The 16,453-nt window shown below is 35.9% G+C and overlaps 3 protein-coding genes across 3 annotated transcripts; 1 reads left to right on the plus strand and 2 right to left on the minus strand.

Moving 5' to 3' along the window:
- Window positions 1-1,195: 1,195 nt before the first annotated feature.
- Window positions 1,196-2,803, minus strand: LOC140877343 (uncharacterized). The gene is made up of 5 exons (XM_073280880.1): window positions 2,521-2,803; window positions 2,329-2,421; window positions 2,125-2,276; window positions 1,929-2,022; window positions 1,196-1,818 (listed from the first exon to the last, which is right to left on the minus strand). Exons 1-5 carry the CDS (start codon window positions 2,801-2,803, stop codon window positions 1,196-1,198), a joined length of 1,245 nt encoding a protein of 414 aa, XP_073136981.1.
- On the minus strand, window positions 2,803-3,309 carry LOC140877344 (uncharacterized). The gene has a single exon (XM_073280881.1). It carries the CDS (start codon window positions 3,307-3,309, stop codon window positions 2,803-2,805), a length of 507 nt encoding a protein of 168 aa, XP_073136982.1.
- A 1,254-nt stretch (window positions 3,310-4,563) lies between these two features.
- On the plus strand, window positions 4,564-5,499 carry LOC140885109 (uncharacterized). The gene is made up of 2 exons (XM_073292041.1): window positions 4,564-4,628; window positions 4,975-5,499. The coding sequence occupies exons 1-2, from the start codon at window positions 4,614-4,616 to the stop codon at window positions 5,275-5,277; spliced, it is 318 nt and encodes a 105-aa protein (XP_073148142.1). The 5' UTR covers window positions 4,564-4,613; the 3' UTR covers window positions 5,278-5,499.
- Window positions 5,500-16,453: the final 10,954 nt, after the last annotated feature.

Genomic DNA, 16,453 nt, shown 5'->3' on the forward strand with positions numbered 1-16,453 from the left:
GCAACCAACCTGAATAAACAAGGTGGAGATTGTTGAATATGTTTCAATCAGTTTGGCTATAGTATTTCAACCCGATCACTTATGTAATAGGGCCTAATCCACTGGGCCAAAGGTTTAAGTGATGGGCCAAGATACAAATGATGGGCCAAGGAAGGGTTGTGTATTGGTGATGAGCTGCCATCTTGAAGCCCGGAAGAATCATCATCATCGTTTTTAAAAGGCTAAGAACTGTTACAATGGAAACATAACAAAAACAAGTTCGATTCAAGAGAGAGCGGATTCAGAGATCAAGAAGCTGAGGAGCAAAGTTCTACAAGAGAATTCAAGAGTTTAGTTTACTTGAATTGGGTGATCTTGTATTTGTGTTATAGCTTGAATAAGATCTGTAATGGAGCTCTGATTGAGCTGTAACTCTCCTTGATCGTGAGCAATAAAAATATTTTGTTGCTCTCCCGTGTGATGACATGGAGAAAAAAAGAGGCTAGGGATTTCTTATTGACTTACGTACTGCAATCAGAATACAATAAATAGTATTTATAACTAGGGATTACAATAAAAAAAATAGACTAAAATACCCTTAAACACTAATAAAGATAATATTATAATACAACTAATATCCCCCCTAAAACTCAGGATGCTACAGCGATAAGCATGAGTTTGTCAGACAGGAAACAAAAGCGCAAAGCCGGGTGTGCTTTTGTAAACATATCAGCAATTTGTAGATAAGAAGGAACGAATGGCAATGTGATGGTGCCGATCTGCAGATGGTGGCGAGTGACATGACAATCAATCTCCATATGTTTGGTTCGTTCATGAAAGACTGAATTGCGTTCAATCTGAATAGCACTCTGATTATCACAATGTAGTGGAGTAGGGTGACAAAGAGAAATACACATATCAGCAAGCAACTGACGCAACCAAACAATTTCACAGGTAGTTGAGGCCATGGCATGATACTCAGCTTCAGTAGAAGACCGAGAGATGACATCTTGTTTCTTGCTCTTCCACGAAATAAGCGAGTCACTGAGGAAAATACAAAATCCAGTGGTCGACTTGAGGTCCATAGGATCACCAGCCCAATCCACGTCAGAGTAAGCACGCAGCTCTAACGAATACGTAGAAGGAAACAAGAGACATCCACCTCCCATGACCCTTCTCCTACGACCACCCAATTGTCGGATGCGATTGCGGATGTTCATCCTCGCAACGAGGAATAATCAGGTGAATGACCATACAACTTTTCAAATGGGGACAAACCTGAATTATGAGATATTGGAATTCTGTTGATTACATGAGAAGCCGTAAGTACTGCTTCCCCCCAATACACACTAGGAACCTCGGCTGACAACATGAACGAACGAGCTATTTCAACAAGATGACGATGTTTTCTTTCAACAACACCATTTTGTTGAGGAGTGTCTGTACACGAGGTTTGGTGGATAGTCCCATCAGAAGCAAGTAACTGAGAAAAATTGTTATAAGTGTATTCGCCCCCCAAATTACACCGAAAAAATTTAATGACAGATGAGTGTTGGGTTTTCACAAGAGCTTTAAAGTTACGGAATATGGTAAGGAAATCAGACTTGCATTTCATAAGATAAACCCAAGTATAATGAGTGAAATCATCAATAAAAAAAACATAATATCTGGAACCTCCTTTGGTGTATACAGGATAAGGTCCCCACACATCAGAATGCACAAGATCAAATGGCGCAATTGAAAAAGAAATGCTTTTATAAAAAGGCAAGGCTGAAAATTTAGCCAGTTTACAACCACTGCAATCAGAAATATCATGACTTTCCAAATGACCCAAAACTCCTGTAGACACCAAAAACTTTAAAGAGACCCAAAAACATGACCTAAATGAGAATGCCAAAGATAAAAATCAGAAGACGAACGACTCAAACAAAAATACGACAAATCCACACTAGATGCAGCAACATCTGATACTTTTAGCTCATTCAAGACATAGAGTCCCCCTTCCCTACGGCCTGTCTCAATCACCTTCTGAGCTCGCGAGTCCTAAACACAACAATTGGTATAAGTAAAAAAAACTGAGAGACCCGAATCACACAATTGACCAACAGATGCAAGATTTAAAGTTAGACTAGGAATATGGTATACATTTAAAAGTGATAAACGAGATGTGTGAACAGAGCCAATTCCTGCCAATGACATTGGAGTACCATCGGCGGTCATGACAGACAAAGATGAAGTAGAATTAACAGACGCAAAAGAATCAATATCATGAGGCATATGATGAGAATCACCTGAGTCTAAGATCCATAGGGGGAGACGATTTACATGAATTATCGGACAAGGACAAACCTTTATGAGAGGAGGCAGACATGACATGAGGCTGGGAAGCGAGGAACTGCTGAAACTGCTCCACCAAATGTGGATCCAAGGATGGGGCAGCAACTGCATTGTTGGCCTGAGGTGGGCGATACGACCATGGAGCAGTCTGTGGCGGGCGTGGTTGTTGAGGTGGTCATTGTTGCTGTTGTTGTTTTCCTTTACCCAACAATCTCGGACACTGAGCCTTCCAATGACCCTTTTCTTTACAGAAAGCACATTCATCCGGAGAAACCTTAGGAACTGGTCTATTTTGGTTGCTAGGCGGAGACTGTCGTGGAGCAGCAAAGACGGCTGGAGTTGTAGGTGTGACAGACCCCTTATCTTCTTTAGAATTAAGCCGAATCTCCTCTGCTAACAGTTCAATAACCACAGAATCAACAGACGGAAGAGGAGAACAATGTAGAATTGTCCCACGCAATCCCTCGAAATCATTTTGAAGAGCCATCAAAATTGTACCAGACCTTGTTCTTCTCTACGAGCCAAATATGGTTCAAATATTCGCAACTCTGCAGACTCAGTGAGAGCCAACTGATCCCAGAGATTAGACATGGCAGAATAAAACTCCTGAACATTCTTATCATTCTGCTGAAGTGCGCGAATATCGGTCTCCAACTGATACTGCTTGGCGAAATTAGACTGTGTGTACAATCTAGCCAGATGATCCCAGACCTCTTTAGTCGTCTCATACTTAGCCAACTGAACACCAATGAAGTGGGTAACAGAATTGTTAATCCACGTAATAATCTTCGAATTATCAACCTCCCGACTGTCGACCAAGTCCGCATAGTTGGTCGTCGTCTCGTCTGTAGGTTTAATCCGTACACCTGTAACATAGCTCCGTAGAGATTTTGCACGCAAGAAATTTTTCATAACGTAGCTCCAATACGTATAGTTTTTACCATCCAATTGAACACTAATCGACTGAAGTGAATCATCCTTACGACTAACCATGATGAAAGAGGCACACATACAAAAACTCCAAAACCAAAATCAACAGATTCGAAATTCCCAAAATTAACAGAATCCAGACAAACCAATGCGAGCGAGAACAAATCAAAGGGAAACGGAAATACCAAAATTCAACCGCGGAAATCAGAATCGTCAAAAAAAGGAGTTCGGTCCTTTGTGAATTGGATTATAACTTCTTCAATCAAGCAAGGAGAATCCATGAACCTAGGCTCTGATACCATGATGACATAGAGAAAAAAGGAGGCTAGAGATTTCTTATTGACTTACGTACTGCAATCAGAATACAATAAAGAGTATTTATAACTAGGGATTACAATGAAAAGAAATAGACTAAAATACCCTTAAACACTAATAAAGATAATATTATAATACAACTAATACCGTGGAATAAGCTCGGAACACCGGCCGAACCACGTAAAATCTCGTGTTGATTGCATTAATTGTGTATGATGCTTTAAGGTGTGTTCTTGAGGTTGCCGTGGATTTGTTGTGTTCTTGCATAGAGTAAACTAGTACCACAAATTTAATAGATTTTTAACAATTAGGATTTTCAAAAGAAAATACGGATGCGATTAGCCCGATATTTCTTATAAACTCCATTCATTACACACAGTACCACACAAATGAGATTTGAACTGAAGACGTGTTGTTGGGCCATTTGGTTATCTATTAAACATTTTTTGTCTTTAATTTTGAAATCGACGGCTAAGATAATGACACGTGGAATGGTATTTGGTTCCTAAAGCACTGAATTATGAAGCAATTTTCTTTTTGAACTCCGCCTTTCACTAACTTTATTCCTTTCGGACACATTCCCACCAAAATATTCAGTCCAAATTCTATTTAAATAATAATAACCTAATTATAGGCTGTTTTGCTCAACGAATAAATTGTATAATTAATTTATTAAATATTTATAAACATATGATAATTGTTTTCTAAACAATGATCCTATATTTAAAAACGGTGTATATTCATGAGATCTATATTTATAGTGAAAATTAATATTTGTAACATAAAAAAATAATATATTTTCAATAGTAAGGTCGAATCGAAAATTTTTCTTACAAAATTTACTCGTGAGATGGTCTAATAAAAGTTTTTGTGATTTTAGAACAGTAAATTTATTCTATTCAATTTAAATAGTTATTTCAATAATTATCAAAATGCTTTGTACAATTTATACCTATTTATAGGGCCCAACTCCCATTATTTCTCTCATTCGCGTCTTTCGAAACTTCTCAGAAGTCAGAACTAAGTGTGTTGAATCTCTTCTCTTCTCCTATATGGCCTCCATCCAGGTTCTTACAATTTTACAATATCCATTTACATATACTTAGCTCTAATTAAAAAAAAAACGAGAATGAATTATAAAAATATTCTCTGAAAAATTATACACGATTCATTTTTTATGCTTATTACCCCTCAACAAGAAGTCACATTTTTAAAGTACACCAAATTTTCTTCTTTAAATATTCTCGTTAATATATTAAAAAATTAAAATAAAATATATAAATGTGAATTTGGGTTGGGATTAATAATCTATTTTAAGGTAAGTACGTATTATAAACTCAAATCTATATATATTAAAATTTAAAGTATATATACTAGTAGGGATCACTAATTCATATAGATCATATCATGCAGGATAATGCTGCTGCGGAGGTGGAACACGAGATTGATGAAGAAGACGTTAAGCAAGAAGCACCCGCAGAGGCCCCCAAACCAGTGAAGACCGTCATGGACGACGAAGAGGCGGAGGTGACGGCGGCGGAGGTGGCGCCTTATCATGAAGGCAAGCTGGAATATTCCGACGACGAGGATGAAGAGGGAGAGACGGAGTCACCCTTGATGGAGAGATCGGAAGACACGCCATTTTATCTCGGAGAATTAGAACCTGCAACCGGCCTAGTTGAGTTCGATGGAGACGAAGATGAAGACGAAAAATGAAATATAATCGATCAAGAAAATGCGTCTTCTTTTCTTGAAGTCACATATATAGTTATGATCTCCATGCTAGCTATGAGTCGTCATGATTAAGGTTATTAATTTTAAGGTATTTAGGAGTGATCGATCCTACGTGACAAGACAGCTGCTGATCACTTACGTAATAATATATTCTAGTTTGTTGTTTTGATTATTAATATTATATAGTGGATCCATTTATCACTATATTCATGATTACGCATAGAAAATTACGTACATGGATAATGCTATAATCCATGTGAAATGTGTTGCATAATTGTTGGCACATGCAATCATGAAATAATACATTTCGTAGTTAGTCCGTAAATTGAGAGATATTACTGAAAGAGTGGGTGTCCTGTTAGTTAACTTGTGGCTAAGGGTCTTTATGACTCTATCTGTAAATAATTTTTGTTTAATATAATTTACACTTTATATTGACATTTACTTTATCTTTTATCATGTTGTTATATTGTGACGTGCTATATGATGTTTAGATAAAGACCTTGAATATACTAAAGTATATGCAAGATGTGATAGTCGATATGGATGACTATCATGAAACACATCTTGTAATCACTGTATATTCTAAACTAGTTCCTAGTCAATTGAGCCGTCTGCAATAAGGATAAGGATCGCTCAAGATTGAGACTAGCATTTGCGATGCCGAGTACCACGTTTCATTGGTATGAAACATAGAGATGTTCGAAGCATGCAAATGGATATTCATTGGATGAATGATCGAACTACCTTATTCGGACTTTCCAAGTGGTTTTCACTAATTGAGTGGAAAAGTCCGTGGTTTTGGTTGTACATCATTAGTCCTTACTACTTGAAACATCATGGAGACTCTATATGCTAGTACTGTACTTTGACTCGTTTACCGAATCTATGATGGTCATCAGGTGTTGAGATTGGGTACAGTTACAACACATATAGGAGTCAATGCTTTGTTTTCAAGGATTCACCACACGCTTGCGAGTGTGGATATTCTATGCGATCTGAGGAGATATTAGTGTGACAAATCTCTAGCCAGAGTATATGATGTGCTTTAGGTTACTTGGTTTCCTAGTTGCACATGCGATGTAACTATTTGATCTTCAAGAAGTATTGCATAGTTATCGAATCTCGAACGACTCTCGATATACCAATGGTTGTTGATTCGATCGGGATATATGGATGAAGGGACCGTACTGTATGCTAACCAAAACCCACTGGTTCTTGCAGGCACTATCAGTGATACCTAGAGAATCATGGGGCGATGTTGCTAGGCGCTCTTACCATGATTCGATGGGCAAGTCGAAAATTGTTGTTTCGAGTCACAAAGGAGTTGTGGGCCCACGGCTAGCTGTATCCCTGAATCATTGAGGGTTACACAAGTAATAGATTTCTAATCCCTGTTGAGATAATTAAATTTAATGAGTTAAATTTAGTGAATGAGAAGTAGGACTTCTTATTAATGAGTAGAGGGAGTGAGATTTCCAAAATGACATAGGGATGCCATTTTTGAAAACCACTGAATTCAGATTCAGAAAATTTATCTTGACTTTAAAATGTACAGAAAAGGTTTCTGTAAATATTGGTAAAATTGTTTTGTCAATTTAAGTCACGTTGAATTTTATATTAATTTTTGAACATGCGGGCTTTGTTTGTCAGGCTTGAACTTATGACTAATGGGTCCTAAGCTGTTAGCAGCCCATGTTATAAATAAGTTATTGCAGTACAAAAATTACACAAGACAGCTCATAATTTTCGAAACCTAGAGAGCACTCTCTCCCTAGGGTTCGGCCACCCCACGCCCCTCCTCTCTCTGTGTTCGAAAATCCAGTCTGCAATTTTCGAAAATTGCAGTCTGGTTTAACAGATTAGATCTGTTAAATTCTCTTTGTAGAAACTTCTGATAGACTTTCTAGTGCAGTCTATCAGAGGGATTTAGAATTCTGTTCGTGGACCTGATTCAGGAGTTGATCGATCGAGTCATCAGTTCTTGGGATATACAAAAAGAGCAGAGTAATATGTTGGAGTCCATAACCTCAAGTTGAGACTTGAGAGGTAAAATTTAATTGTTATTAAAGATTTGATACCCACGATCTGGAATCGTTTCAGATCAGAAAATAAAAATTTTAAACTTCCGCTGCTACCGGTATCATATCTGACAGATCCGAGAATGTGTTCCAACAATTACATATATGATGTATATCAGTTTTTACGTCACGAAAAATCAATACAAAAATGTGAAAACCCAAGTAACCTTCAACAGCTTTAATGACCGATTAAATAAAAAATTAAATGCACAATAATTTTGATATGCAAAAGTCACTTGTAACAGCAAAATAAAGGGAAATAATAACTCTTAAGAAGGGGATAATTGATCGTGAATGCGAGCCCTTAGAGCTAATATTTTTCAGCCTATAAATAGTGGCCAAAGATGAGTGAAAAACTGAAAATCACACCCCAAATCTGCCATTCTCGAGCACATTAGCAACCATTTTCAGCCACCATTTTCAACTAAGAAAAAGGCTGATGGAATTGAAAGATTTCAACAGATCCTTGAAGCAAAATTTTGTCCAGATATCAAACATACCTATCAGCTTTGTTCCTGCCCATTTCGAAGTCCAGCAGCAGCAGTTTGAAGCTCGATCTGAATTCTGCTCATTGTCGAGCATCAAGGCTGTTCAGAAAGCTCGAGAACTCGGCATCGTTTCGAAGAAAATTTCTGTCCATTTTCGAAGCCTTTGTACAACATTTCGAGAGCAAGATTTTGTCCATTCTTGAAGCCTTTGAATCTGTCCAAGTGTCGAAGTAAGCACCTACAGCAACCATCGGAGTTTTAACAGCCGATCTTAAGCCAAAAATCTGTTCGAAGTCGAGCAAGAAGAAGCCCTGGAATTCAACCAAGGAGGTTGCCTTGTTCTGCACAAAAACCGAGCAGCTAGCTTATCCTAAAGTCGAAATTCTGGTCTTCGCCAAGTTCGAGCTAGATTTGCTCAAGTTCGAGGTTCCAACAAACGTTTATTCCTATCCTACACGATCTTCTTAGAATTGAATATAAGGTAATTGGGCTTTTATACCTATATTTTTTTATACAAGTCTTTACACTTATATTATTTTTGAATGAGTTAAGTTTTATAAAATAAATTACATATATTTTTGAAAACTCAATCGGCATGATATATATTCGTTTCACTTGGTATACTACTTTGAATTCATTTTTGTTCGATATTGGATATAATATTCGAAAGCATGTTAGAATTATTTGAAATGCTATGTTAAGATTCGAGTTAGAAGTGACTAAGGAAAATTTTGATGATTTGATTTGATTTGATTTGGCCCTAATGCGGTGAGATATAATAATCGTTTCTTTGGCCTCGCCCCTTAGAAGAGTAACATATAGGAGATTATTCAGTAAACCATGGAAAAATGTGGTGATTTTCAGTGCTACGTTTGTTTTGTGTTAGATTCAACATGCTTATCCTATTTTGAGATTATGGTTATAATATGTATATGTATATATATAAATATATCTTTGGTGTTTATTATATATGCTCTATCGGCCCCACTTGCTGATTGTTTTTCAAAACGTTCACTCCTCTTACTCTCTCTCTCTAGAAAAAGATGAAGATGAGTTAGATGACGAGGAACAGAATATGTTATGGGGCTGGTGAGGATGGATCAGCTCAAGATGAAGCATGTCTAAATTTCATTACTTTAAATTTTAGTTTTGCTTCTGCAATGTCGCACTTGTGTTTTTCTCCGTAAAAACAGACATGGTTTATGAAATAGACTAGTTTTTGGCAAGATTTGTACTACGAGGCTTGTTGTTTCAATGTTAAATTGTTAACAACGCCGATGTCAACTAGGTCCGGTTTCGGAGCGTGACAAAAAATCTCATTTATCAAAATCTTATGAAACATTTAATACAAAACTCACGATATAATTGATGTAAATATCAATGTGCTATATATATACTTGTTGGATCTTTAATATTATTCATCTAAATTTTGTTTCTGGTTGATGAGCGGTCTAAAAAGAAGGATATTGACTTGCTCGGTTGAGACATATATTCATGTTGTGTCATTGCTGCATTTCAGATGTGGGAACATACACACACACACAAATTGGTGTTCAATTTTCACGCTAACGCAATAGCCTACAAAATCACGTTAGTCAAGTAAACCACTTTGAGCGAGTCTTGTGCGACAGGTTCATCCGAGAATGTGTTAATAGAGATAATCAAACTCCTGACCATTTGCCCATTTGCCAACAGCTTACCTACTGATCCAATAACCTGAACGTCTCTATGAGGCATCTCACGTGTTTTATTAAATATTCAGTCTCGTGTAGTTTTTATTGCATAATGTTTGAGTAACGTGCTTATATTTTGGATATAGATTCTCGCATCACGATACTCAATTTATACATGTAAGAACAAGTTAAAATATAGAGATTAATTATTTGGCGACCTCCCACAATTTTAATTTTGAGAAAAGAAAATTCTAACAGAACTTATAATTAAAGAAGTTACAAATAATTTCATAAAAACGAATGTATATATAAAATGGCCAATACTTTCTTACGATCGATCCTTTACAGTGGCCAAAATTAAACGAGTGGGTCAAATTATTTCAACAAAAAAATATATTAATTGATAAAGTAGCAATTAATACTCCTAATAACTAAAATCTTATGTTTTAGATAATTAATTATATAACATATTAATTTCGAGCGATGAAATCTCGTTTAAAAATTATAGTAATTAATTTAATCTCATAACTTATACTATACATTAATTAGACGAAAAACTGTCATGATTTGTTTTAAAAAATACCCCTATCCATATAACGGGTCATTCGACCCTGCAGAAGGGGTAATACCCTCTTTGCAAATGGATGGCCCGGATTGGCCAAAAGCCAATTTTCATCCGGGCCCCACATGAAATCTAACACATATACACATATATATGTTTTTATGACGTGGGAACTCGCAGCTGCTAATTCTCGGTGTGCACTGGGTAAAGCTAACATAATAATCTGCAAACAATGCTATCAGGTAAACCGCACTGCACTTAGCAAGTTTTGTGCGACAGGCTCGCTCAAGAAGGTATTGGTGGGTGCAAACTACGCTACAGGTAAACCGCACAGTGCAAGCTCATGTGTGGCAGGCTCTCGGAAATGTGGTAGAGAGAATCGAACTCCTGACTATTTGTCAAAAGCTTATATACTCCACCAATTCGGACATCCCTTGGGACAACACCTCATCTTTATTCAATATATAACACCTCAACCTTGTTGATTCAAGATCTTTAGCTTTGGGATAAAAATTAAATTTATAAAATCAGAAAAATTTAAATTTTCCAAATCTGACTCTAATTTTTTACAAGCTAAGCTAGAGCGCCCGTGTCTATATATACTTATTGTATAAACACACAACGCTAGCTAGCTAGAAAAGAACATTAATTTCAATGAAGGCTCGGTAATACTTAATTAAATATACACACAATTTTTTCATGTATACCAATAACATCAACGGATTGAAGAACATTTAAACAGAAAAGAAAAAAAAACATTTAACATATAGGAAATATTTGGTTACGTAGAAAGGGCAAAGACCCCAAATAAGCCTCATCCATTTGCATGATGATTTTCTTCAATATTCTCAAGGGGCAAGCAACAATCCGCCACCGGACTAACGGGAATGACCTGAGACGGAACCCTCGTTGCCGCCGAGTCCCCAGCCGTCTAGTGTGGCCTTTCTGCCGCGGCCTCTTGCCTTTGCGCAAGCGGCACCACCATACCAAGGCAGAGTCAGAAAATATGCAAATATAATTGGATGCTCTCTTAAGCATTGTTGCTAAAGCTAATTTCTTGCAAGTGGATTAAATTCGGTTTCTTTGATGGTTTTATACTTTTATGCAATCTACCTAGAATTTAGAACTATCTCTACTTTTCTGATTATTTTTTTTTAATTGGTGGAAAAGTAATCTCAGCTTGTTCTAAATATTCACATGATTATGTATTAAAATATGTACAGTTTAATTATACATATGATGGAGGCCACCGTGATGATATTAATACAATAATGATGCTCTCAAATAAGAACTGTTAAATATTAATAAAGTTATAGCTAGTTATTTATTTATTTGTAACTTTTTACACCTTTTAGAAGTGAGAGTAATGATTTCATGGAATGGGCTTTTCTTTAAATGCAAGTAAGAATATTTGTCCTTATTTCAAAATAATCCCACTTGCCAGGAAATATATAATTCAGCTCGATTGGATTAATCTTGAGTGGCCGTGCAAAGAAATGAGTTGGAGCAAGTGGCTCATTTGTGATCAACAGTGAGACGTTGGTGTTAGTGTGTCGTCTTCTCATATCCAAGATATGGTTAAAGTTTTAAAATTTTATTATGATATGATTGTTGCTTGGGCAATTAAAATGTACGGTTTAATCAAAACAACAGAGTGTTTATCGAAATTTTACTTTTAGAGAATAATTACTTGGCTCCAACTATTCCGGTCATTAAACGGAGATAGTTCTTTTTATAATTACTTACAAACGATCATCTTCATTCTCATTTCTTCACTTTTGATCGTCTATCAAGTCTATGAGTGGAATCTTTATTCATTCTTTAGTTTGCACTAGAAAGAACTAGAGAATATTTTGCATTGAGACACAAAAGAGGACGACGACGGAGGCGACGGTGCTACGACAATGCAATGGTGGTGTGGTGGATGGGGGTGTTAGGTTATAAACTCATGAGGTTTCTATCCTAAAAGGTTTGTTTATTGAGTAGGGTTACTTCAAAGGTTTATAACTCACTCTTTGTTAGTTTCCAATGTGGGACAATTCTAACATTGGCGACCTCTTGAGAAGCCGACGTCCGCGGCAGTCCACTCTAAACAGCTTTCACTCACCTTCATCCAGAGGTACAGGGGCGGAGCTAGGAATTAATCAAGGGGTGGCTTAAAGTTATGAAAAGTCAATGTATAAATAAAACTCATAGAACATATAAAAAATAATAAATCAAATTTACATATTTAAGCGGTGTCCGACGATGTTTAATAGCATAATATTCGTCAATAATGAAATCTATATTTATATTCATTGCAAATTCTCGCTCGAAATAAATGATCACACACTCAGCAAGAAAATCATCCTCCATCTTGTTACAAATTGCAGTTTTGAATACACTATACACAATTACACACAGAGAATGAGAAACCAACATCAAAATAAAATATTTATTGAAAACTAGCAACATAAATTAGCATAATAGGCAGTAATAGGATACAATTGAATATTTTTTGAAAACAAGCAACATAAACTAGCATAATACACAATTGAATACAATATCTCTTAACCACTAAAACGAGAAAATTGGGAATAATAAATCTAGTTTTAGTTATATTTAATTTCTTAATCTCGTAATTAGTATTTTACTACCTTGATAATATGAAGTACCTTTCGATTTGTGAAAGAAATAAGGGGGAAAAAAGCAGATTTCGTCTCCGTGAGCCGTGAGAGAGAGATAAGAAAAAAAAAAAGAGAGATTTGTTTCGACTTTTGTCAGTCATTTGTGGTGGAGATGAGTGTTGGGCTGGGCTAAAATTTATTTGGGCTAGGGCATAATTTATATATATATATATATACATCTCTGGGCCAAAAAGCCTAGGCCTGCCACCCCTTATATCTGTCCCTGCGGATGTATATCTTTCTTAGGTTTTCCCTTCTGCTACGTCGGCTCTCAACGAGAGTACCAATGTTAGGTTATAAACTCATGAGGTGTCTATCCCAAAAGGTTTGCCTATTAAGTGGGGTTGCCTTAAAGGTTTATAATTCGCTCTTTAATAATTTTATTATTCAATGTGGGACAATTGTAACAGGGAGCCAAGACCCTAGGTAAAAGTGACGACCGTCTAGTGAGAGAGATGAGAGAATATTGCTTGGTGGCTAGGCAAATTATGAATAGGTCAATTAAAAGTTACTTATTTATAATTAACTTCGTGAACTTACTCAAGTTGCTAGTTGGGTTTGGTCAAACCAAACATATGATAACTTAGTTTTACCCCATGATTGTGGTTTTATCATCGATCCGATGAGTGTAAATTATTTGTTATTATGATTCAAAGTTAAACTTTTTCAAACCACAACTATCAATTTTGGAACACTTTTACATAATTTTAACAGGTACACTCGTTTCACTGTTTTGGCACTCTTACTCTCAAATCTCTTACAAGAAAAACGTGAGAAAAAAGGACGAAAAGTTTTTTCAATGTTTTTTCTTCGACATTCAAGTCAAGTATGAGAATAGAAAAAATATAAATATTATAGGTAAGAAATATGAGTTAATGAATCAACAATACGATTAACAAATATATGTATAACATGTGAATTACCATATGAGTAGGTTTCCTTTCAATATAGTTCTTTCCTTATAGAACTCTAAGAAATCATGTGCAGTTTCATAGGATATTATTTTTTTATAAAGCAGAGATCGATTGATGTGAATAAAAGCTCCTTGGATCGACTTGAGAGCTAACCTCAAGAGATTGGTCATATACAAGTCAATGTGCCTCATGTGTGAAGTGGAGTGGTCAAAATTGACCAGGTTCATTGGGCCAACACGTCCACCATGAGAAATAGACGAGTTTGTTACTCATTTGGTAGCCCGTTTAGGCCACGGCTTGGGGTGAACTGGCCGACCAAATTTATTTTTTTTATTTTTTTTACATTTTTTATTATATTATTTCAATTATTTATATGTGGTTGATGAGTTTTAAATGGTTTATATTATTTATGATGATATTTGATAAATTTTAAAATAATTATCTTTACTATTCTTTACTATTTTATAAAAGTTTAGAAGTACATAAAAACTGTCGTGAGGACACAGACTTTTTTATTTCCCGTTTTATCCTTCTTTTTTTAAATTACTTTTACATTATATATATTTTTTAACGCGTGATTTTTTTATCCACTCCTTCTGGCTCCACGTCTCACGCATTCTTCTTCACGTTCTCCTTCCATGCTTCTCTTCCACGCTTCTGCTCAATGCCTTTCATTTCAACCGACGGATTATTCTCCAGAGATACTCAAATAGCTAATTTTCTCCTCTCAATCTCTATAGTTGTTTTGGTTTGGGTTTATGATTTTCTAATATTCATATTTTTCTACACCTCGAATTATCTTTTTGATTTATGAATCTGTACGAATTTCTCTATTTTCCATTTTCCATCATTCTGGAATTGAATTCTGGGTTTACGGATTTGTATGCCTACTATTAGAGATGATTTGTTTGTAGTTTCTTGTCATATAGTGAGCTGGAGATTAGCTGTCAAAGTAGTGACAGCTGTATTAGGTATAGTATATAAATTGAGGAAGCTTCCATGTAAATATCAAGAATCATAATTCATTTTCTCAGAATTGTATAGACGGTTATGTTGGTTCTTCAATGAAATTTTTTCCTTTCTTCTAAAATGGTATCAGAGATCTAGGTTTCGTGCTCTGCTCTTCTCGTATTCTTCCATGGCAAAGGGAGCAAATGCTAATCAAGCTCATCGAGTGTTAATGGAGGATTTGAATAGTCCATATTATATCCAAAATGGAGATAACCCAGGGTTAATTCTCGTATCTCATCAGCTCACGAATTCAAATTTCAACACTTGGAGCAGAGCTATGTCCATGGTTTTGACCGCGAAGAACAAATTGAGTTTTGTTGATGTATCTATTGCTCGACCGAGATCCGATGATCTGTTATTTGCTGCATGGAATCAATGTAGAATTTTGGTTATTTCATGGCTCCTAAATTCAGTAAGTCGAGAAATAGCAGATAGCTTGATGTATATGTCAACTACTCAATAAATCTGGGTAGATCTACGTGACAGGTTTCATCAAAGCAACGCACCAAAAATTTTTCAAATCAAAAAGATGCTAAGTGTGTTACAACATGGATCGATGAACCTCAGTTCTTATTACACAAAATTGAGAACACTTTGGGATGAATTGAAGGATTATCAGCCAGTATCAGTATGCAATTGTTGTAAAATGAAGGAGTTGATGAGTTATCTTAGTCAAGAGTGTGTTATGCAATTTTTAATGGGTTTGAATGAATCGTATTCTCAAGTTCGAGCACAAGTATTGATGACAGATCCTCTGCCTACAATTTCTAAGGCATTTTCTCTAGTTGTGCAAGAGGAAAGATAGAGATCCATCCATCAAAATACATCTAATGTATCTAAGGAATTCATGGATCGACAATCTAATAACTCTGCTCCTTTGGCTACTGTTGCCGCTATGAGAAAGTATCAAAATAATCGAGGAGCTAAGGAAGGAAAGAACGAACTTCTTTGTTCGCACTGTGGATTCACATATCATACGGTTGAAAGATGCTTTAAGTTGCATGGATATCCACCTGGACATCATAAGTATAATCAAAGGCAGAATCAAGGCCAAGGAAATTTGCAAGTCAATCAGGAACATGGACCACGTAGTGTGGCAAGTGTATCTGCAGATGATTTAACTCCGAATCAATGTCATTAACTTATTGAGTTTCTAAACTCCAAGCTCCACGTTGCGGCGAAACCTACTTCGACATCACAACAGCAAGAGCATATGGTGTCTTGTTTCAATGGTATTCATTCCTTATCTAAATCTTTTTCCTCAATATTGTGTTCAGATTGGGTGATGGACACAGGAGCCACTCACCATATATGTTGCACCTTAGAACTTTTTCATTCTTATAAATCCATATCATCTAAAGTCATTTTACCAAATAATCTTTCTGTTCCAGTCACTCATATAGGTAGCGTTCAACTTTCACGAGAACTCATATTGAGTGACGTATTATTTGTCCCAAATTTTCATTTTAATCTACTCTCTATAAGTTCTCTCACAAAGCAGAATATGTGTACAGTTTCTTTTATGATTGATTTTTTGTCAAATTCAGGATATCAACTGGACCAAGATGATTGGGATGGGTAAAAGATTCGGCAATCTATATGTCTTCACCAATTCATATATTCCTGCAGTTGTCTGTAATGTTTCCTTATCCAAAACTGCATTGTGGTATTCTAGATTAGGTCGTTCATCTTTCACTAGACTTTCTGAAATAGGTTCCGAGTTACATTTCAATCCAATTGATAAGGATTTAACACATTGTTTT

This window comes from Henckelia pumila, chromosome 2, assembly GCF_033568475.1.
Source record: "Henckelia pumila isolate YLH828 chromosome 2, ASM3356847v2, whole genome shotgun sequence".
Lineage (NCBI taxonomy): Eukaryota > Viridiplantae > Streptophyta > Magnoliopsida > Lamiales > Gesneriaceae > Henckelia > Henckelia pumila.